Source organism: Crassostrea angulata, chromosome 4 (genome assembly GCF_025612915.1).
Source record: "Crassostrea angulata isolate pt1a10 chromosome 4, ASM2561291v2, whole genome shotgun sequence".
NCBI lineage: Eukaryota > Metazoa > Mollusca > Bivalvia > Ostreida > Ostreidae > Magallana > Magallana angulata.
Window position 1 is genome coordinate 24117513 of NC_069114.1, and position 24305 is coordinate 24141817.

The 24305-nt window shown below is 35.3% G+C and overlaps 3 protein-coding genes across 4 annotated transcripts in view; all 3 read right to left on the reverse strand.

The window, feature by feature from the left end:
• LOC128181699 (protein Wnt-11b-2-like) overlaps window positions 1-648 on the reverse strand; it is a 34392-nt gene extending 33744 nt beyond the window's left edge. The window contains exon 1 of the mRNA XM_052850189.1: window positions 600-648. The gene's annotated coding sequence lies outside the window, so the exon portion shown is untranslated. The remainder of the gene's footprint in view (window positions 1-599) is intronic.
• Window positions 649-5151: 4503 nt separating this feature from the next.
• On the reverse strand, window positions 5152-14268 carry LOC128181217 (carbohydrate sulfotransferase 15-like). Of its 2 annotated transcripts, none has more exons than XM_052849527.1 (8): window positions 14125-14268; window positions 10814-11211; window positions 10383-10698; window positions 9750-9893; window positions 8439-8595; window positions 8062-8218; window positions 7050-7197; window positions 5152-6819 (listed from the first exon to the last, which is right to left on the reverse strand). In XM_052849527.1, exons 2-8 carry the CDS (start codon window positions 11141-11143, stop codon window positions 6599-6601), a joined length of 1473 nt encoding a protein of 490 aa, XP_052705487.1. In that variant the 5' UTR covers window positions 11144-11211; window positions 14125-14268; the 3' UTR covers window positions 5152-6598. The 2 variants fall into 2 exon arrangements, with proteins under 2 accessions (XP_052705487.1, XP_052705488.1); XM_052849528.1 differs by lacking the exon at window positions 14125-14268 and adding an exon at window positions 12271-12401.
• Window positions 14269-15685: 1417 nt separating this feature from the next.
• On the reverse strand, window positions 15686-24042 carry LOC128181101 (negative elongation factor A-like). The gene is made up of 12 exons (XM_052849371.1): window positions 23827-24042; window positions 22736-22910; window positions 21231-21392; window positions 20765-20854; window positions 20282-20427; window positions 19637-19700; window positions 19034-19155; window positions 18474-18603; window positions 17949-18178; window positions 16889-16988; window positions 16340-16543; window positions 15686-16076 (listed from the first exon to the last, which is right to left on the reverse strand). The coding sequence occupies exons 1-11, from the start codon at window positions 24025-24027 to the stop codon at window positions 16365-16367; spliced, it is 1599 nt and encodes a 532-aa protein (XP_052705331.1). The 5' UTR covers window positions 24028-24042; the 3' UTR covers window positions 15686-16076; window positions 16340-16364.
• Window positions 24043-24305: the final 263 nt, after the last annotated feature.

Below are 24305 nucleotides of genomic sequence, written 5' to 3' on the forward strand. Positions count from 1 at the left end.
AATACTACACAACTACTCAACGACAGAATTTGTGATCCAGCATTGTCTGACAACATAGCTCTAAGTCTGTCGTTGCACGGTCCGTTTGGTAGCTAATTTTCAGAGAGATCTTATACAGATACAGAGTCTTGTACAGATACCGGAAGTCACCAAACTATCTATCAAAATGTTAAAGTTCAACGATAAATGGATTACATGATATATGCGTACCTTTGCTTCTATGCCCAGGTTTGTATCACCTTGCATATCTTATTTCTAAACGAAGCATTTTGGGAGAAGTTGTTGTATCGATCCGAGAAAATGAGACTAAAAGTTCAACTTTATAATTCTACTCTGCCTTACATAACGATGCGTTTATCAGCGAATGATCCTATGTTTAGAATGATCTGAAAACATTCTTATAACTTTCACTGCATCTTTACGCCGATTGTAAACCTGAACCTTGTATTCATCTTCACCAGTTAAACAGTCGTCAAAAGCGACAATAGGAACACATAAACAACTAATCAATAATAATATTGGTAATAATGACAATAGTAATCAGATTTATCAAATGAGAAATTAAGTGATAAAACAAGTAGATAGAAAGTGATATTTACCTTGAACACTGGTCTTTGCTTTGAGATGATCAGCCGTGCACCATTACTTAATCCCCCCGTCTCCCCACAGTCAGCCAGAGAGATTTGTTAAAGTCTTAATTCCTAATCATACGATTAATTAGTCTTGCTTAATAGGATTATAGTAATACACAAAACACCTGTTCAAAATGACTCATTCTAATAATACTTTTGTATCAATGTTGGTCTTAATCGTTATCCCTATATATTTGTTCTCCAACATACATTCCAATATATCCATCATTTTTACTGTTTTTGTTTTTTAAAGAGAGGGGGGGGGGGGGGGGTGAAAATTGTATTTTCCTCAATTCGTTTTGTAAATATTTAATTGTCGATAATTAAGGTAAAAGGTTTTCTTAGAAACTTAATCAAGATATTAAAATAAGCCAATTATTTAAATGGCATCAAGTACACAAACCGTCACTCTTGTTAAAAACCGCAAATTAATTATATTTTTGTGGTTTAGAAGGTATTTTGTCGAGTCCTTGAACAGACGTAAATTGTCTTTCTTCAAATATAGTGTGGATATTTCACGAACATTTTTGGTGATTAACGTAAACATGAATTGGTGGCGTGTGATTGGACCCTCCATCACACAATCACCGGACCACCAACGCGAACGTGACGGCGAGCCACAAACTAAGCGCCATAACTTGCTGTTGCCAGATCCTTACCAGACAACCAAATCGTTTCGCGACTTTTGATGAAATTCAAAGAAAATTAATATCTAACAGCATCTAGCTATAGATTTTGACACCCACACGCCCGAGTATTCGTCTGTATAAACTTAACATTTACACATTATTTTCAAAAGGAAGAAATCGAGACAAGATTTTGTTTAGTTTGTAAATTAAGTAGAAAAAAAGCCAATAAGCAATCATTTCATAAATATACCGATAAAGAAAGATAACTAGACGATTGTAAATAAAATCCTGGCTTTACTCTTTTTTCGGGGGGGGGGGGGGTATTAGAAGTGTTTATTTTGGGGGATATTGGGGGTATTTATTTATTTTGGGGGGATGTTGGGAGTTTTTATTTATTTTTAATTTTTTTTTGGGGGGGGGATGCAAAATATTGGGAGTGGTGTTTTTTCTTTTTTTTTTTTTTGGGGGGGGGGGGGGGGGGTATTGGGAGTGTTTATTTTTGGGGGTTGGGGATATTGGGAGTGTTTAATTTTTTATTTTTGGGGGGGGGGGGGGTGGGGGATATTGGGAGTTTTTATTTATTTATTTTTTTTTGGGAGGGGGGTATTGGGAGTGTTTATTTATTTGGGGGGATATTGGGACTGTTTATTTATTAGGGGGGATTGGGAATGGGTTTTTTTGGGGGGGGTTGGGGGGGTTGGGAGTGTTTTTTTGGGGGATATTGGGAGTGTTTATTTTAGGGATATTGGGAGTGTTTTATTTATTGGGGGGGGGGGGGATATTGGGAGTCTTTATTTGGGGGAATATTGGGAGTGTTTATTTATTTGGGGGGATATTGGGAGTGTTTATTTTGGGAATATTGTGAGTGTTTATATATTGGGTGGGGTGGGGGTATTGGGAGTGTTTATTTTGGGGGATATTGGGAGTGTTTATTTTGGGGAAATTGGGAGTGTTTATTTTAGGGATATTGGGAGTGTTTATTTATTGGGGGGGGGGGGGGGGGGTATTGGGAGTGTTTATTTATTGGGGAGGGGATATTAGAAGTGTTTATTTATTCTAAGAGGGCTTGATCGTGGCCATTTTTACACTATATTTGTCTTCTTTTGAAAAGCTCTATAGATACATAGCAAAATTTTAAAACTAAAATACATGGATTTTTTTATTTATCTAATGATAATGATAGTACACAGCTAAAGACATCATATCTAAATATTTGATGAAGATCTGATAGCTGATTTGTTGACCGGTCTCCTTTAAGTCAGCTGTCAGTGTTATTTTAAACGGAAGCAAAATGACGCAATTTTCATATTCCTGTAACTTTAACGTGTAAATCGCCATAATCTAAGTCAGAAGAATTCAAAATAATTGAGGATGTAAAGAAAAAAATTAAACTTACTTTGTTCCAAAGACGATTAAATGAAATAACAATTCTAAAAAATGAAGCATGCTGATTTTGAATCATTTTTTATTCACAAAAAAACCCGTTGTTTTTACTCCCTACAGGAAATCAAATAATTGACAAATCCCAGCTCAGGTTATTCAGAACGATGAAATGATTGTATATCGAAGTAAAAACAAGACCTTGAAATTAAAAATCAAAATTTCACGAATTTCTCGCGACCGCGGTGGATGACCAAAAGCCATAAAGGAGTCCCTTTTACCGGGACAAACACAGACATTGGGACGGTGTCGTCTCGACATCTCGCGCAGTCGTAAAACTCTCACGTGATGTCATGTACCACAGCCAGGGATTGGACAATGTTGCGGTCGTCTTACGTTCTCATGGTAAATCCCGTTGTTTCAAAATTGTTAGCTATGAAGAAAATATGTACAAAACCAATAAAATTGCATAATGCAGAAGGAAGAGTAAATATTTATCTGAAATCGGATATAAAATAGTTATTTCGATTTATGGCATGATTTTGAATTTTATCATTGTTAAACAAAATTAATGATTTATGATTAACATGTTATTAAATTACAGTTAAAGTTCCTAGTTTAAATGTTACAAGTCAAAATAGCACAATGAATTTGTTTTTGTGAGCAAATGTGAAATAAATACGAACTCTTAATTTCGTTTTACAGTTGTTAATTATTGGGAATCATTAGAATTCGTGGTAGCCAGTGGCGTAGCGCCCTTTACGCAAAAACGCAAATGAATACCCAAAATTTTGCAAAGCATAGGTCTTATGATTTGAGTTTCCTATTGTTTGCACGTAAGCAAATCGTATTGAGACTCCACTGAATTATAATCTGCATATTTAGTATTCAGTTCTCATTGTAAACCACGCAATTACTACGATTCCGGAAAATACCGTCATTCCATACTTTACATTAATTCATACTTTTTATGCATCCGGTTTTGAGTTTACTACGTAAGAAATCTAAATATAAAAAGTATGTCAGTACAAAGCAATTAAAAATCGTTTTTAAAAGCACAACAGCTACACAATGAAGGCAAAGACGATCACGACACGGTAATATTTTGAGACAATATCTCATCATCAAAAGCCTGTAAATCTAAAAGCTAAAACCTAAAATCCAAGAGCATCGGGGGTCTTGAAATTTTAAAGAAAATATTCGAAGAGTACCAGGTAAATAATGTTTGTCTCAGAATTCAGCAACTTTTGTTCATATTTATTGGAATCATAATACTTAAAAAATGTCATATCTTTAAGGCAGTTTTGTCATTCAAATGACATAAAATCCAGGAGCCCCCAGACCCCTACCTTTTTTTGAATACAATCAATTAAAAGGTAGCTACGCCACTGGTAGCTCTTTTATTGGGGTATTCGTGGTTATTCTCCCCCACGGATTTCAATCTTCAACGAAAACAAAGTTAGAAAGAGTTATCCTTCTTCTGAAACCAAAAACCGACGCATCCACAGTTACATTTTCGCGAATAAGCAAAAAACCAACAATCTGCGAAAATTGGCTCCCACGGAATTAAATGATTCCTCAGTAATAAAGATTTTATACTATAAAAAATATATTGAAATACTGGTTTTATATAATGAAAACACGAATTTTTCTTATTACAAATATTTAAGTTGCTGAAACCCGTTGGATACCTTCTGAAGAACATAGAAACATACATAAGTGAAGTTGTGAATGCGCTTCAGAAAATCAAGAAGGCTTTTTCGTAACAAGTCGAATGAAAGAGCGAGATGAATTCAACTTCGTTTTCCCCAAAATCTGATAGAAGATCAAATTTGCATGCGGTTTGTACTTCTTTCTTTCACTTAATTCTGTGAAATCATTAGAATTTGTGGTGGTTCATAGGAAAAAGTGTTACCTTTCTAGACGATCCCCTAGGAAATAGGTGTGGTAAATAAATTATTTTTTGATCTTGAAATAATTGATACAGTAGTGAAACATCATGCAAGAAATATCATCAAAATATCTAGGGTAGAAATAATTAGACTCAGCCTTGTCAAATAATTATAATAATCATGATAGTGATTTAGAATATCATTTTCAGTATAGAAATTAATGAGGTCTTTCTCGTGATGTATAAAGAAAATTCTATAAATAGAACCGGATAGGAGCTTAAGCTTAAAATTTAAAATGCGGGGGAAGTCTATATACTATGATATATACTATGAAAGATAATTTGGTACCAGTTTGCTTTATTTTTTTTTTTTTTTTTGGGGGGGGGGGGGGGGGTTATGTGAGGCCAATATTTCTGGGTTAGAGAACCTGAGCCCGTTTTTATTTTGGGAAAGACTACGCAGCAGGGACAATTATGCTACAAGACCAGTAGTACCTTATGTAAAAGTTAACATTTCAAGCAATCTAAGAGAGAGAGAGAGAGAGAGAGAGAGAGACAGAGAGACAGAGAGAGACACCGGAATGTTCCGCTAAGCTACAATGAAATCAAAACACAAACATGACTTGTCATGGTTTATTACACAAATAAATTTTCAAAAAATACATTGTAAAATACAATGAAAGATAAAACATAGGGTATTCAAGTAGTTCCACATTACATACACGCCCGCATCCACAAGCGCACAATTGTATAATTTTACGTAATTGAATTGTGTTTCTTGAACTAAATTGAGTTTTCATCATCGTCAGAACACCACGACCAGTTCCTCCTCAACATATACAACGGGTTACCATAGGCCAACTCTCTAAATATTTCTTACTAAATACAGGTCTCTAGAAAACTCTGGAACTATATCATTTAAAGGGACTAATTTATGCTTTATAATGTATGTAAATGTTTAATCACACGTTTACTACGTATATTAACTTATAAAAGTTGATTTTAGAGGTAATTCCTGAAGCGACTTTTGGGGGAAAATCTACATGTAATTGCGTTAATGCTTTTTACCCAAGAATCTAACAAACAATGTGTTTATCACATGAGCTGTGCTCTTTGTTCCTATAAAAATTAGATCGTTTTAATTGTTTCTTTTGCGGATTATAAATACTAGTGACTTATATTAATGAAAAAGAGAAAAGTTCGATGAGTTGGCATGAAATGCCCAAGGTAATTGCGCGTAAAAGAAAATGGTCGGGGGTTTCAACCATGGGTTTTATTGGAACTGCATTGTTTGAAGAAAAAAAATCTGAAGATGATTGTTCGATAAATGTAGTAGCTGCTGTGGTTAGTCTTTGCATTCTCTTGTAGACATAAATGGAATATCTTAACTTAGCTAACTGTGCGACAACAAAGAACATTGGGCGTATGATTATGTCTTTTCTCAAATAAAAAAAATGGCAGATATAAAAAAATATCTATACATAAAATATTTACATCATATATTATTATATATATTTTAATATGTACATTCTATTGTCGTACAACATTGTACACACAGTGTACATATTTTACAAATCTCAATGTGAGAAACACTTTGAATTCATACATGTATACGAGTTAAAATCGTAAGATTTATATGCATAAAACTTCAAACAATTTTATGACGACTGGTTAAAATACATGCTTGCAACATTATTTTTAAGTACAGCAACTGTCTATTATAACAGTAATATATTAGGCTAAAAATGGACCTAACAAAAATAAATTTGGTTAAAATAAACACGTTTCAGTTTCTGTAAAACTATATCACAAATTCTTATTGGTAGTCATTGGACATCCTTGGGGCTAGTTAATATCTACGAACATTGTTAAATATTAATTTCACTCATTTGTTCATGGTGATAAGTCTCGAAAAGTTACAACAAAACCAATGCGAAAAGCTTCCTCTGGATCTCGCAACATTGTCAGCAAACATACACGAGTATAAAAATAAATCTGAGTTAAATAAATAATAATATATAGTCAATAAAATTTATCAACAGTTACTATAATATCGAGATCGAGATTCATTTGTCTTCGACACTTTCGTAATCGTAGTCTTCTGGTTCCCACAAGAATTGATCGTCGTTCATTATTTCCGCCAACTCTTCATTGTATGGCTTATAGAAGTCATTCAACATTTTACGTGTCACATTTAGCATTGGTCCAACATTTCGGTCCCACTTCTTTCGTTTGTTTGCCACTTTTAGTTTTGCAATGGATCTCATGTCTTCCCCACCAAGAATTCCTGAAAATATGTTTTAGGATATATACCCAGGAAACAACATTCTCTCTCTCTCTCTCTCTCTCTCTCTCTCGGGGGGAAAGACAAACAAATTATTTTTAAAAAATTAGATGACTTTCTAATTTTCCAAATAGTACTTCTAACCCAATGTTTTAACTGCTTTCAAAACGTGCTTTAACCTCAGACTCACAATAAAGCAAAGAAATATAAAGACAAGTCTAGAAATAACTTACGGACATCCAAGAAACTATAAACTTGATTCAGAATCTTCCTAGTGTGTTGCGCATAATCTTCAAGGGAGATAATCAAGATTTGACTCCTGGGGAAAACCTTAATCCAATCCTTGATGTAAACAGAGTACATTCCTAAACGTAAACGAACCTGTAGAAGTAAATCGAATAAATCTATACGTGAAAGGTTAACATCTACCGTTACTATGCAGAATACTAGTAAAAATCATTAGAAGGGTTTACATCTATAGGTATTGGTAATTGTTAGAAAGACGTGAAAGTTTTACATGTGTATGACAACTTGATGTGTGTTATATCAAATGTACCTCCCATTGTAACTTACTATGCTTACTTAACAGTACAATATTTATATATTTCATCCATTATTTGTTATGATCATGTTGTTTTTATATAAATAGTGCATGTTTGGGAGGGTAACAGTTGAAACTGACACCCCGAGAAAACCGTTGTCAACCGACGCAAAGCAGAGCTTGACAATGGTTTTCAAGGGGTGTCAATTTCAACTGTTACCCTTCCAAACAGGCCCTATTTATTTTATTATACTGAATGTCTTACTTTAAGAGAAATTTTTACTGCTTTTATATAGAATTGACATGAATTCTACTGCGAATACGCGCATAATTTACGCGCATGTAACAATTCGTTGTGTTACCCGTTGCAAAGTGTGTTGCTAACGCTGAGGGTAATAGAACGGATTATAAACTGCGTCTAAACCAATCAGATTTCAGTATTAAACATGAAAGTATAACAAATTGTTATAATGCATATGCCCCCCGGGGCACTTGATTGGTGAATAAAGATGTATAGAAAGACGTAGAATAACGTAAAAGCTTTTATATATCTCTCAATTCTTTGCAACTTACAAATGTCCAAACGTTTATACGAGAAAATATCAACCACAAACTCTCAAAAATAATTTTCAGATTGTCTGTAGGCGTAGAAAGTGTTGTGACCCCATTGACGTATATTAAGAGTTTCTGTCTACTGTACCTACCCTCGACAGGTACGCTACAGTTCTGTTATACACACAGAACCTGACGGAGTGACTAGCTGTACAGTTATTGTACACTTCCAGGGCGTATGATACAGCATTATGGAAGTCTTCCGCTGATTTGTTGGTTTTTGTAAAGTACAGATAGTCCGAGTATAACCTTAAATCAGAACAATTTGATTGGTTAATTCAAAATTACGCAGGAACCGTATTGGTTAATAATGACCTTTAGTGTTTGATTGGAAAGATTCTCTTGTTGAATTTAAACGCATCGTTTAATCCAAATCAATATTTGTATACTTTTTCTTGAGTTTGAATTTGTAACGCTCCCCGATATGAAAAAGATATTATACAAGAGGTGACTATCCCGCTCCCCATACCTGTCTGTTGGGTTTCGGACGCAGATTATGACCTTGACATTGGGAATGACGTGCCTAATGTAATCGGCACTGGTGTATTTTGGTTCCGTGAATGCTTCGTTTTCCTTGAAGTGAAACCAGTCGTCGTTTTCCCAAAGAATCGATGCACTTGCTTCTCCTGCAAAAAGAAAAAAAACTTTTAAAACAAAGGGCCATCTATTTTTTGACATCGATTGTTTCTGGCAAAAATATATTGTCGTTAGAAATCTAACCAAGCTTTTAGGGAAATTTCATTCATGTTGGAGGTATATACATGTATATATGATAATGTTAACAATAATTATATAGAAATTAATTATATTCCTTTGAAAATTCAGTTGTTTGGTTAATAACCTATTTGAAAATTAACATTTAAGACCATTGTCCCATGGTGTTACCTAAATAACAGGGACATATGCATAAAACAATGTTGGGTGACGACCTTTTGTCAGACAACCACAGCGATAATAAATTATAACCGATATTAAATCCTTATTTCGTGTTCGAGGTTCAGACAGACCAGGACAAAGTTCCCATGTCTCAAAGGCTGGACTCCTACATGTAACTGTACCATATTTTATACCCAGGCAAAAAAGAAAGCCGTAGTATGTTTCATAATTTCAAGAGGTAGATCCAGATAAATAACTAACATTGTATTGAATCGAAAAACGTGATAAATAGTAAACTAAACACGTGTTCAAAGTGCTGTTTCCGAATTCTTTCACTAAGCTCTGACAGTCAAGTGTCCTTGACGTTTTCTGCGACTTCCGGTTTTTTGTTTTGTGGTTTATTTATGTTAACCTATGCACCTCGCGACAACAGTGTCCACACTTGTAGGTTGTGGGAACGTAATACAAATGAATTAACTTAGTTCGGCAAAGTCGTAAATCTTATGAAGTTCGGTATGATTTAATAACCCTTTGCTTGGCTTGTAATAGTAAATGTACATGTATAAGCTACATACAGAAGAATAAAACAATTAATTTGGAGACTCCTGTCTACGGTGGCTGCCATAGGACATGCTTTAGATATTTTTTTTTAATTCGTGACCTCGAAATAAAAGTCGTGGCCACGAAATAAAAGTCGTCTGTCCTCAAACATGTTTGTGTTAGTTATATAAATACCGGTACATTTCATGTTTTCTAAAATAATCTATATAATTTATAAATTATAACGTTCGTCCATGGTAAAATTTGCCAATGGTTCTTTATTTGCAAGATTGGTCGACATCTTAAAAAATTAAAAGATATGTATGCATATAATTATATCCGCCTCTATATCTCTTTGTCTTACCTGTTACTGTGTGATGGTAGACTGTATCCGGGTTCTTTACTTCCGGATCATGCGCATATCTCCTTTCAATGTGATAGGCGGCCATGTCAAACATATCAACATAGTCCGAGAGAGGAATGATATCTGTATAGTTAAGTCGCCGACCTGAAATTATATCAGTGGCTTCAAATGCAGAGTGATCCACGTATACTTAACTTAATGATTTCTCAGTAGCATGTATCACAATTAAGGCATTTATTATGTAATGTTATAGTCAAGTTGGAAAAAGAATGCGGATGTGATAAGCGCAATAATACTATTCCACAAATAAAAGAGTTGACATTTATTAAACAAAGAGTTCAAGAACAGTACAGTAACTATGAACTAAGATCCTTGAATGAAAAATAGAGAAATGTATGAACAAATTTTTAAATGATGCAGAAAATTAGAGCTTTGAATCTCATAAATATGTTATATACTTTTCACACATGTGAACGCAATGATAAGAAATTTATAAATAAGTTGCTTTGTTTTATTAGTGCAAAACTTTTAATAATGACACCTCAATGAAAGTAATATTGAAACATATAGCTAACCGGTTATCGGATGTATTCAAAAGTATGTATCTACATTTTAAATCTTCAATGGACATACCCTGTCGATTCCGGGACCACCAGTGGAGTTCTTTGATTGGTGGATTGATGACGTCAGGGTGCTTGACTATTTTTCGGTACACGTCTGTTGTTCCACACTTGGGCTGTCCGATGATCAGGAAGTACGGCAAACAGCGCAGGCGCCGTGCGGGCTTCTCCTTGGCGATTCGATAGGCCCATTCCTTCATGAGTTCCGTCATGGTGGTACGTATGTTGCGCGAGATGACGGTGTATTTGTTAAACTGATACACATTGGGTTCGTGAAGGTCCTCGTACCAACATGGGTTTTTGAAATTTGGTAGAAAATTTATTTTTTCCTTAAAAAAGTGAATGCAATAATATCAAATATTCACAAGGAAATACATGTATACGTAAAGTTCTTTAAGAATTGCGTTTATACTAAATTATAACTTTAGAATCTTACGAACGTACTGAGTGTAAAATGTCTAGCTGGGGATGTGTCCAGATCTCTCTATGGCCTGTTTTATTAAATAGAGTGTTGTTTCGTTCCGTAACGTTGACAATCGTATCCTCGTAGAATCCGTCAGCATTCAGTAGATGGATCATGGACATGTGCCCGCTGGGAGACGATTTAACAGAGTAACTGTTCCATCCGCCCCGGGCCCGGAAAAGTGAATAGGCCATGGATAGAAAACCCAGGACCACGAATGAAATAAATATAGTAAAAATTCGCCTCATTTTGGTCCGACCAATCCATGATTTAACATACAGACCAAGTTGTGACGTCACACAATCTGTCATGCTACTGTATGTTTTCTCCTCTTTCTCATTCTCCACCAGAAGTCACACATTACCAGACCGATGAAATCCTACAACAGTGTATAAAGTCAATGACCGCGTAATGAATGAAAACATCCACCAGGTCTATACAGTATGTTATATAACGTGATAACGCACCAATGAGTCCAAAATTATTCAACCATATTGCACATTTTTAGCCTTAAGATTCCTCGACACACAAATATTTTATTTGTTGGATTAATGAAGAATTGTTTTAAATATGATTTTACAAAACAGATACCGTCATCAACTTTCAATTATTTTATATAAATTTTGTATTTTTTCCCCAGTAAAATGGAAAAATTGTTTTGACTGCAATCCGGGTATTTTAGAGCTTAATATTTTATATTTTTTTTTATAAATAATTCTTTATCAATCCAATTAATATTAAATAATGCGCTAGCTGGTGTGTCGAGCCACCACAAAATTACTGCACTTATGAGTAGAAATACTTGTTAAGCCTCGAATTGGTTGTGATTAAATTAAACATGTATCATGATGTATGCACTTCTTCTACATCTATTTGTATGTGTGTAAACAACGAGTCTCGCTTGTTCGAAAAGGACAAAGTGCATGAAATTGATATAAAGTATACGATTACCTTAAACATGTTTAAAAAAAAACTAAATTACACAATCATGAACGGCAGTATAGTCATCTAGCGTTTGGGACAGAGTTCTGAACCCAATTAGTCTAACTCCCTCCACACGTTTTGTCGGGGGCTGATTTACCGATGAACCTCACAGTTCTATATCGGATATGTGAAGAAGTTTGAAAACCTCTGACCACTGGTCGTTTGACCTAAATTACTAGCCGATGGAAAATTTTCGAAATCCACTTCTCTCTCTCCCCTCTCTCTCTCTCTCTCTCTGAATAAAATATACCCTAGTGTAAACACAATCTTCCTGGTAAAAATATGACAGATAATAACTTGCCATCGCCTGTTGATAATACTTAATCTCATTTATATACATGTACGTAAACCCTTTACTCATTTATCCACCAAAACACTTGTTGGAAACCTCCAAACAATCTGACAAACACAATAGTTTTATACTCAAATGAACTTGAAATGAAAATATACTAACCTGCAGATATAAACCCATTCCATAGCAGAGTGTAAAAACAACAGCGCAGAGTGGCCACTAAGTGCACCGGATGTCAGAGAGAGAGAGAGAGAGTGAGCCTTGAAAGCAACTCATCATCCACTCATGCCTCCACATATAATAAGTCCCGCATGAGGGGATGTGTAGGGGGGGATGGGGGGGGGGGGGGGGTTGGGTTAACTATGTCCTCTCCTCCATTAAATATTTATCTCTCATTTTTGTTGATTTATTATGAAAGTAGGTTAAAAAAACAACAACCATATGTAATAAATTTGCGGAAGATAAATACTTATTATGTGTATATAAAAAACGCAATTAATTCACAAATTTCAAAAAATATCATACGAGGATTTAGAATTCGTTTCCCAGATGGGTTTTTTACATGTAGGTACTATGTAAATTCACAGGTTTGCAATTGAGTTTTCCTGGAGGAGGGGGTCCAAACCCCTCACGATCCGCGCTTAATGGCGCTCTTTATTACGGCGTTTGTAGGTTCTGAGAGACTTCTAAGACTTTGAATCAGAGATTATAAAGGGCTTCTGAGAAACAGTAAAGCGCGCATTTCAATGGAACAAACCCTTCACTAATTAAGATAAGGCGATCAAGATCTCTTTACTTCCCCTCTGTCGCTTTGTATATGTTGTACCCCCCCCCCACTCTCTCTCTCTCTCTCTCTCTCTCTCTCTGTGTGTATGTATGCTCATCATGAATTTAAAGGTCACTAACCTCGTTAAACTTGCAGTGAAGTTTCGGGTTTACATATAATAGTACAGCAACTTTATCCCAGACAAAACATCAGCATCTGCTGAAAAAAAAACCCATGCATCTCGACCTCACCACGACCCCTTCAGAGATCAGACCGGTACGAAGGAGTGTAAATAGGGAATTCCCCGAATATCTATTTGTTTTCGCAAATAGTAGCGGCTTTGAAACAAGAAAAGATGACTAACTGCAATTTCCTATGGAATAACAGCTTAATAAGGGAGTTCTGAGCAAGGATCGATTGGCTTAGTGAAATTGCACTGAAAGAAGTCGAGTTGTCGAAAGCCCAAGAAATGGTATTATATAATAAAATTCTGTAAAACACTGACTTGAAAAGCTTCATATCCGGATGTAAAATTGCCCCATAATGTGTACATACATGACTGTACAATTCAAGTATAAAATGGGAAGTGAATGATGGGTGATTATCTCAGTAAATTACAAAATATATTGAACTTGCTCCATTTAATCCCCCACCTTCTATGTAGAGGGAAGACCCATCATAAAATAGAGAAAAAATAATCCAGATTTGACCCTTACCGAGGGGGGGTCAATTGCGAGTTCAACGAGGGCATTTATAACTTTCGAAGAATAACTTGATCATATGAGCCATCAGCCGATGTTAACGTTGAACTCTGGGGTAACCTTCATTTGTACAACAAAACCATGCAATAACGCTCTATTGGATTATTGTTCTATTATCCTTGTAAAGGTTTCTCAGGTAAACACGACACACAGGTAAATTTAGAACCATGTGTTGACTTGTGTATCTCAACACTCCTTTATTTCAGTATATTTTCAACATGTTCAAAATTGCAAAAATGGTTTCAAACAATTTATACATTTACTTGATTGCCAGAATAAATTCGAAAAAAAAAACCCCAAAAAACAAAACAAAAGAGGACGTACAACTCTGTCTTACCCTACGTGTTTACATACAGTACTAGATCACGCTGATCGGGTACACACCGCATTTCTTACTTGCCATATCGATCTTCCCCTTGTGTTCAAAAGTGACTGTCTTTCTAAATTCTTAATTAATGAAGGTTAACAAATAAGTTCAAGTCTACTTACTATCTCTTGTACCGTGTGTCACATGTCTGTCCCGATGAACTCCGAGTTAGGATCGGTTTGTTTGGATTTTCTCGTCTGCTGCCTTCGGGGTACTTTGTTTATTCTTCATTCATGCATACAGACTACATACAGACGCGCTGATTGGTTGATAAAACCTCAGCCGACAACCAGTCTGGATGAGCACCTACGCTCGCGTGAGGAATGGCGCTAAATTTTAACAAAACTCTAATTGGGAAGCCGTGCAGTTTATTGCTCCAACATCAACTCTGTTGACTAATAAGGATAAACCATAACACTTTTCCATGGGAGGGGGGGGGGGAGGAGTGTTTAAGGGGGGTCTAAGGCCTAGTTACGGTATATATGTACTGAATTTTCTAGAGTGTCCCAGACACCCCCAACCCTAAATTATAAGTATCAGTCGGGGGGGGGGGGGGGGGGGGTTGGATAATTGTGTTTGCAGTGGGCGGGGCGTGGTTACATGTATCAGATAGTGGTCTTTCTTATTATTTATTCCCATGGGAAAAATGATGAAAATTGGTAGTCTTAAGTGTATTTCTGTATATTGCATTAAAATTATTCACTGAAAACCCATTTTTCAATCATGTTAAAAAAGTGTATTCAATGTACATGTACATTAAAGCTAAACGCCCTGGTCTTAAATAGGCACTGTCCGCCATATTTCTCTTTCAGCACCACTTTCCCTATATAAGCCACAGACCTCTTAACAATTTAAAGTATTATATTTCCCTGTGGAGGTCTCATCTGTGTGGACGTACATCTTGCTTCGCCGTGATGGTCGCGATTAAAAATCAAATTTTATGCACTTTTTCAAGCCAGGAGAATACTTACATCAAATAAACTGGTCAAAATATAATTTAGAAACAGAATATGCACATAAAATAAGAATTAAATGTATAAATTCCAAAGACCATGAAAGGAATACTACACGTCGGCCACGAGTTTCAGGTGTGCCATCGGGTGTAACGAAATCAAAGGGTTTATATACCAGGTACCGGTATGACGGTGCCTATTAACGAGCGGTGTTCAGCTTTTTAAAAAAATACTGTGAATACACTGATCATCACTGCCGCAAACCATAGCAAGTAGGATCCTCACAAACCACAGCCTGAAGTCTGCAAAACTCTCTCCAGATGGTTAGAGGAGCATACGTTTTGGCCTTAGTTTGCAACGATGAAAGCTTTGCGAACCCCAGACCATGTCTTGAGACGATGCCTAACCGTTTACTAGGCTGCTAAGGACACAAAGTGCAAAATATTTTAATCATTATACATATATCTAAAAAAGTTTTCATCCAGCATACATGTAGAGGCACCGTGTGTATGGGAATTAATAGTTTTGCAATCAATGCATACTAAATTTGGTAAAGATTGGCAAAGAAATTTAGAAGAAAATGCAGAAAATGTTAAATGTTTACAATTGATGTGATATCACGGACAAAAACAGAGAGATACATGTAGGTCATCTGACTGAATAAGGTGACCTAATAAAACTTATTCCCTGGTCAATAATTCTCCTTTAAGTAAATAATCTACTAACCAACAACAAAATAACAATTTTTAATATTATAACAACATCTTCAAATTTCCATACAACAAGGATACCACAATGAAAACAAATGAGAAATAATATCAGATAATCACATAGTCAGTTTTCATGTTAAAGAATGGCACAAAATGTATGGTCAACTGGACTGCTGTGTTGCAGAACTAGGAAGCTGTGTCATTATATAAGCACTCTTTGTTTGCGGTGAGAATGTGGACTTGATCTTCTGTATGATGGGCGTCACGCTTTTCCTGTATCCTCTACGCCGAAGCCTTGGGTGGCTGATGGGTGAGGCATGAACTGTAACTCTTGGATCCAACACAAGAGTGAGGAAGCTGATCAGACAAAGCTCTTAATCCAGATTAACCAGTTCTGTAGCAAGTTGCACTCTTGATCAGGAAAAAAAAAGAAAACCCTTGTGTAAAGCTTTATATACAGCCTGGATATATCTATGCCTATACATGTGCTAACAAAGATAAAACAAATCAATTCAGTATCTATGACAATGTCTGCCAATGTATAATCTTAGAATTCAGTCACTATTAAATCTATTTCAAAGATACCCAGTATTTATATCTATAAAAGATTACCAATATCTATAATATTTTTGCCTTGTGACAAGAAATTCTCCGTTAAATGATGACAGACTTACCAAGGTATAACCATCAAATAAAGATTCAGGTCTCTGGACACTCGCGGTATTTTTTGATCCTCTTCCACTCGCCAGTCTCGTAGTTCATCTGGAAGAAAATGTCTGCCAGCATGGTCTTAGTGGAGCCGTCTGCCTGCTGGAGGATCTCCTTATTTTCACTCAGTCTTATACTCAGTACATTACCCTGCTGTGGGCAAGGGTTGTCTGAAAATACACCAATATTACCAATAAGCCAAATCCTTTAAAGAGATAGAGATTGACAACCAGACTTTAAACCTACAACCATGAATGCAAGATCTACATACATGTAACAAATGGATTTATACTTGATCCACACAAAAATATTCAAAAAGTTGTATACAGGTTGCTTAATAATTAAAGGTGTGTGGACACATTCCTAGGGTATATTAGGCAAATTCGTAATACAAAGTATCAGAGAAAGAAATTTAGATAATTTTCAATAGAAAAACATAACATGCATCTATAATACTTTTGCAACAATTCTGAATAGGTCCCTTAAGTCCCGCCCTTCCTGGAATCGCTACTGACCTCTTGACCCTGCCATGAATCCAAGAATGAGAGCTTTTTCGGGACGTGTGACTTTGTTGGATGTACGGAACATTTCCTGTGCTTCCAACATTTGTTCTTTCTGAAAAATAAAGAAGTCAAATTTATATTTACAGCAGAAGTCTTGATGGCTACACTGATACATGAGTTATAAATAAATAGTATACAGGTAAATATTTGATCTCAAACAAGGGATACATGTATCTCGAATACCGTGCTTATGTCGAAGTCGATCACAGGTCCCAACTGTTTTCTCTATGACAATGATTAAAAAAAAACTCTTGATATCTCGAATACGGTAATCTTGAATACCCAGCTTATGTTGAAGTAAATTGAAGGGCCAAAGATACGAGACAAACAAGTTAATAAAACAGGACTATCAACAGTCTCGTTTGAAGTCATCTTTTCGTAAGTTCTATGGTCGATATAACCACCTTGTCAGCAAATTCAATCTTCTGCTGGGTCTCATGCTGACTGACGTCTTTCATACTAATTGTTAGATTATAATAAATCACCTAATTGCCTACAGACTTTTCCATTTTTTTTCCTGATTATGACGAAGAGCACACGGCCGGTGTGACCGGTCAGCAGAGGATGCTCACTCCTCCTAGGCACCTAATTCTACCTCTATGTTTTTGGAGATCCGTGTTGCTCTGCTTTGAATTTGTATTTTGTTTTATGGATTTTTTAGATGGTTGACGGTTTGTTATTGTCATTGTATCATATGAGATACAAAGATTTTATAGTTACATTGTTTTTACTAGTACAATACAAACTATATTAATAAAAGTATTAATATGTATTTCATATGGAAAAACAACACAAAAAATATTTCATCTATTAAGTTGAATATCCTTTATGAGTAGTAGAAGAATTTGTTATATACCGGTACTTAAATACAGGTAAATATAAGAGGTTCAAAGAATTTAAACTGGAAAGCCACTTCGGATATCTCAACTCTTGGATATCCACCAAGTTCGAGATACATGTACTAATGTTTACTTGTATACCAATAATTATGTGGTTAGGATATAGAACTTACTGTAAGTGATAAACCCTTCTTTTGCTGTGGAGGAGCTGCTGCAGCAGTAGCCTGGGACTGAGGAAGTGTATTCTGATTGGATGGTTTCTGTACATTTGTTTGTAAGGTTGTCTGTGGTTGATTGGATTGTATGGCAGTCTGTGTTCTGATTTGTGATTGGCCAAGCTGTTGTTCTAACTGTTGTTGGAGATTGTCCCTGGCTTGTTGTTGTGTTGCAGTCACAGGTGAGACTACAAAATGAAACAGGTCAAAAAAGGGACCTTCAAGAATTGGTTTCAACCTTAACTAACTTTAATACTTATCTGACCCTAACCTAAAATTATCAACACCAAACTGTACTTTTGATATTTTTATATAATTTTATAAATTTTCATTCCAGGTATCCATTCTTTTCAAAATGACACACATTTGAAATTTAAATTCAAATTTTAAAAATCGGTTTCAAAATAACAAATATCACAGCAAAAAAGGTCGACCATTGTTGACAGTTGAGCAGACTAATGTATGGATGAGCAAAATACCCACCAAATGAAGACGGGGGTGTTGGGGCCGTTAGTCTGGAGGCTGCTGGTGGTACATATGTCACTGTGGGGGTTGGGGCTGCTAATGAAATTGTTGTTCCTCCAGGTAAAACTGTAGTGGGTGCCGACAGCTTCTACAAAAACATTAACACTCAATTAACATTAACATTGATGTTGTTCGAGACACATCAAAAGGGTAAACTGTTTCCTTGCTTTAATGCATGTGGGAAAAAAACCAACCCCAGTAAAGTGAGCACATCAGTCTGTATCTACCTGTAGTTGTGCACACTAAAAACAATATCACCTTATTCCCACTGTAATCTGGACAGAGCATAATGATTCCATATATTTACTGAGGGGGACAGGGGAAACATGGCCAGAAGCATAGCCTGGAGTATTGATTTCTTTATGCTTACTAATGTGGTAGGGAACACCAGACCTGCAGCATAAGAGGCAGTGATTCTTGTTGTTTCTGCATACTTACTAAGGGGACAGGAGACATCAGATCCACAGCATAACGAAAAATATCAGAAGCAGTGGTACTTATAATACCTGTATACTTACTGAAGGGGCTGGGGACACCAGACCTGCAGCATAATCTGGAGTATAGGAAGCAGTGGTTGGATTGGTCCCTGCTGCAGCAGCTGCCTCCTTCTCCTTTTTTCTTTGTTCCATCTCTTCCATTTCTGAAACCAACATTTGAGATGCTAAATAATTAAAGAATAAAATGTTTATTTTTCTTTCGGAGAGCCATGTATATACTTGAACTTCAACTTGTAAATGCATTGCATGTATATCTCAATACATATATAGTGCATAAAACTCTGGGGTTCTCCATCATATAAAATTCTGATGTTGTGCAAAAGTCTTGGACTGAGCTGTAGTCCCCCTTTAAAGAACTGTTCCCATTTTCCCTTTCCTGATGGACTGAGTAAAAGTCATTGACACAGATATTCTTTTCAAAATTCTGAGCATCATCATAATGTTCAAATACCAGTGCGGTTGTTTCAGACAACTTTGAAAAAAAAAATCAACATCCCTACAAACAAACCTGAGTGACATCCCTCATCTGGAGAAGACCAACATCAATTTTTTAAAGGCATCCTTGTACAAAATCAATCCAATTTGGCCATCAACTTAACATCAAGTGACAACATTAGCACTCACCTTGTATTTTCTTTCGTCGTTTTGCTTCTTTTGGCCCTAAGGGCAAAGCCTCAATGTCCAAGAGCTGAAAGTTAAAAAAAAAAATATTTAGCCCCTTTATATATATATATTTAGATGATTTTCAGCATATACGCGGTACATGTTATTCAATAAGAAGTAAGGTTATATATTTAACTTTCAAATACAAAACATACCCGGCAGCTTAGTAGAAATAAATAACATTTTTTAACTATTAAAAGGTGGTTGTATTCAATACATTCATGATTTTATTGATCTGACATTCATCATGTCAAAAATAAATTGTACCATTACAGTCTTGATGTTTTGAATGCTTTTCCAAGTTTTGAGTGTTGAAAATGTGTTCGAAACATATTTAAACATCTCCTTTTCCAATCATCATACCTTTTTAGAGATAGATAAAAAATGAATGTCCTAAAAAGCAACTCTGAGCAACCTTACATAAAAAATTTGACTCTTCTTCTAACATACTGCAGTACATTAACAATAAATTAGTTACTGCAATGCTTGCTATCATTACACATTGTACCTGCATGAATCACTACAGAAAGCATTTCATTGTTAAAGAGAACAAGAAGAAAGGCAGGGGTAAAACAGTCTCATAGTTATATCAACTTTTTGGCTTACTTTAATTCCTCCTTCTTTCTTTAGGGAGTTTTGTCGATGGCCACCTAGAGGGGTTCCTTGCAGGGAGTTAGATCGTCCCATCACAGTTCCCGGTGACCGGAATCCGGCTGATGGTGGGGTCCTTCCAGGAAGACCCTTTAACGGGGCTAAAAATATACGCAATAAATAAATTAATCTAAACATATACGGAAAAAGCTCATTATTATTTAAAATATATGACATTCATTAATCTGACTTCAATCATTATTTGTTTAAGAATAATAAAAAATTAAAGTTCACCATACACATGAATGCCAACTCGAATAGACTTACATAAATGATTGTAGAAAGAGACAATTAAGAGTCACTAAAAGCAAAATCTCAAAAATTTTGGATGCAGATCAGTTATTTCAAATTCCAAAATTATCAAATAAATTGGGGCTGTTGACAGGTACATGTATATGATATGATATTAATCATTCAATCTTAAATTCAAACTCTTACTGGAGTCGTCCATCTTTTTGGCAAAACTGCGAACTTTGTATGGTACACTGTTTGGAGCATTATTTTTCTTGTTATTGGCTACCTCTGAGGCTGAAAAGGGAATTAATCAAGATTTCAAAAGTCAAGAAAAAAGACTAAATGATGATCACTTTACACATGTATATCATCATGTATATATAAAGGGAAAGCATTAAACTCAAGTTAATAAAGAAAACTGTTTAAAAAATATATTGTGCAGCAGGTATTTTAAATACCTGCTGCACAATATATTTTTTGTATTATATAAAATAAATACCGTATTTATTCTATTACAGATATGTGTATGAAAAGAGTAGTGGCTATCAACTTTTTATCATCAAACCTTTGGTTAGCTTTGGCAAAGTTTTAAAAAAAAACCTGTTTTTTCTAATGGAAAGTTTTCAGAATTTCAGAGAACTTTATTTAGATGTATGTCAAATGCACCTACATTTCTGTAGTAGTTCAGCTCTGAGAATGGCTGACTTTGGCTTGCGTTTGAGGGCAAAATGTTTGACAGGTTGGGGGAGGGGTCCAGTGGCAGCTACAAGCGCTGTCTTGTTCAAAAACTGACATTCCATTGGAAGCATCCTTACACTGGCACACTTCTTCACTGTAATTACAGAAATGGAGTATACATGTAGTTGCTTATTCTAATCTAATCAGCATCACTGTGTGTGTTTCTTGTGTAAAGTAGCATAATACATACTTTGATAGGTAGTGATTATTAAATAAACTCTTTGGGTATTACGTAAATTACTAGTGCTGAAACGAATACCATTAATCAGTATTCGAATATTCGTGAGTACTATTCGATTCGTATTCGAATATTCGTAGACGTCATAGACAATGTATTAAGCATATATAATAGTTTGTATTGCGAAGTGGGTGTATGTGTAGACTGCTTAAACATGTCAGTTCGAAGTTGACACTTAATGCATGAGTATCCATTGAATTGGGTGCGCATTTAATTTTTAAGCAAATAATAATATACTGATTTTTAAAAAATTGCCATCAACTACAATCAAAAGATTTATTACTTCTTTAATAATATACTGCAGTCCTCACTCCTGTATGAGACCGATACGTAACTTCGTAAGTCAGTCCAAATATTTCCGCCATGTTTGATATAGTATTAAACAGAAAACTGATAATGCTCATAACTACGGAAATGTTCTGTTTATTTAAAAAAAAATTATATCAAGGTATCTTTTTAAAAAAACTTTCGATGTACCTTTCGATATTAACTCTCCGTTGCTCACACTCGTTTAAACAGTTAAGCAATTTTTTTCTTCAGCGTCTGTCATGAATTGAAAAATCTAGAATGTTTGTCTCCGTTCGATGTAAACCCTGCTTTTACTTTCAAGGTAAACAAGCATGGCGGAAGAGTCTATTACTGGGTTAAGTAATAGACTCTACCAAGCATGGCAGTCATAAATGGCTTTATATATACTTTCGTTCAGAGTAAAATGAAATAACACGATGCTGCATAGTTTAAAGTGCTTGATATGGGTGTTTAACATGTGATCGAATATTCGAATGCTAAATATACATTCGAATATTAGAAATTTACTATTCATTCGGGAATATTCGAACATTCGTTTCAGCACTATAAATTACTAATCAAAGTAAAACTCTAAGGGATTTTTTACTTTGATTTTCATGCATTTGGAGAAGATCAGAAAAAGAATATACCAGTATGATGAATTATAAAAAAATATCTTTTAAATTTTTATAAGATTCAAACCTCTTCTTCTTTATTTATTGAATTACACAACTCAGAATCAAATAAAAACATCAACTTGTTTCGATGTTTAAAAATTACCTTAAAAAACATATATGAAGAAGAATGAATTTAACCTCTTTGAAAGAATCTTATTTCAGATACTCTAGAACCTTTCAAGTGGGTTTAGTTGGCTTACCCTATATATCTTTTGAAAACAAAAAGAAACTTACCAACTTTACTAAGGTCTGTGAGGATCTCCATGAAGGTGGAGTTACTGTTATCGATTTCTAAATTCAGACAGCCAGTGCTTGGGTAGGACTGAAGGATTTCTGCTATTGCAGACACCCACTGGTCAGTGTCAAAATGTGTGGCCTGAGCTAGGATATCCTCCATGTCACCTTTCCACTACAAAGTGCGAAGCGCCATCATGTTATATGATAAACATTAATTAATGTAATATTGTTTTGCCTCACAATGTTGCAATGTCATTGGATAAAATGTGTCATGTAACTGCCCTCTAAGTTTCCATAGATGGCAAGTAGCATATAATTTACTGTAACAAAGCTGCAGGTACATTTTTTTTTCATTTTTGTCTTTGGTTTATCATCACGGGTAATACGAAAACTCTGCGCACTCAACAAAACCTTTATCAGCTTATTATAGAATTAGAAACATTTCAGTATTTAAACAGTCAAGTACAAACTTAATAAGTAAAACTAGCAACATAAGTGACATGCACAGTGTCACTTCCTAGAGGCAGATTAAATCAATCTAATACAGTGATACAAAATGATTGCTTAATCTGTCATGATCAGATCACCACAACCTGTACAATAACATGCTATCATTCGATCTATTCTTCTTTGAGAAGTGCACAGGCATAGCCTACATCCACTTCTCTTCAAGGCCCTCATATTTTGATTCTGGAAAATGTGTAAATGTTAGAACCGAACGGATGCATTAATGAAATAATAGATCTGTTACGAAAATTCAGGGAAACTAGAGTCAAAATATGGGTCGAAGCCTAAACTGTCTTTGGTTCTGACATTTACACATTTTCCAGAATCAAAATGTGAGGGTTTGCGAAGAGAAGTGGATGTAGGCTATGCCTGTCCACTTCTCAAAAGAGAATACATTATATTCACATCCTTTTAACAGTGTTTAAACAGTAAAAATGTCAGTTACTACAAGATATAACCAAATTCTGAAATGTGTAAAATTCTCATACAATTTGAATGGAGATGTGACCAGAAATTCGGTTAAAACTCGACAAACTCATTCAAACAGAAAATTTCCCTCCATCTTTATGATTTTTGTTTACCTGTTCGACATTTCGTCTTGGAATATGAAGGAAAGAAAGCATGAGTTTGACCTTCACGTGCGGCTGCAGCGTGTGAAAACATGCATGGATACTTTGCAGTTTGTTCTGGCTGAGTTGTGAACATATTGTTTTTCCTGACCACAAGTCGTCCGTAGATCCCAATTTATTATGAAGCCATAGCGCAGTGTCGCCGGAAGCCATATTGAAAAGAAATTTTTACTCCGTTCTTACGAGGCATCGGATTGGACGGTTCATAATGATGACGTATTTATTTTGGGTTTTACTAATTAGTAGAAAATATTACCAAAAACAGAAACATAAAATCAACATTCAAATAACTTTGCAATAATAGTAACTACGAATCAAGTCATAATACAGTAACTACATGTATACAGTCTATTCAATTATTCATTACAGCGGCTTGTGTGTCTACTTTTACACGACCTGTAAGCAGGTGCGTTTAGTTACATTTTACCTAT

Bases quoted from the DNA above. Each gene is read 5' to 3' on its own strand.
- LOC128181217 (XM_052849527.1), bottom strand. From the start codon at position 11,143: ATGACAGATTGTGTGACGTCACAACTTGGTCTGTATGTTAAATCATGG. The intron at 9,894-10,382 runs GTATGTCCATTG...ATATAATTTCAG, and splicing joins GTGGTCCCGGAATCGACAGG to GTCGGCGACTTAACTATACA. The intron at 7,198-8,061 runs GTAGGTACAGTA...TTACTTCTACAG, and splicing joins CTGTAGCGTACCTGTCGAGG to GTTCGTTTACGTTTAGGAAT.
- LOC128181101 (XM_052849371.1), bottom strand. From the start codon at position 24,027: ATGGCTTCCGGCGACACTGCGCTATGGCTTCATAATAAATTGGGATCT. The intron at 19,701-20,281 runs GTAAGCCAAAAA...TTTAACTTTCAG, and splicing joins AGAAAGAAGGAGGAATTAAA to CTCTTGGACATTGAGGCTTT. The intron at 19,156-19,636 runs GTGAGTGCTAAT...TGTTGGTTTCAG, and splicing joins ACGACGAAAGAAAATACAAG to AAATGGAAGAGATGGAACAA.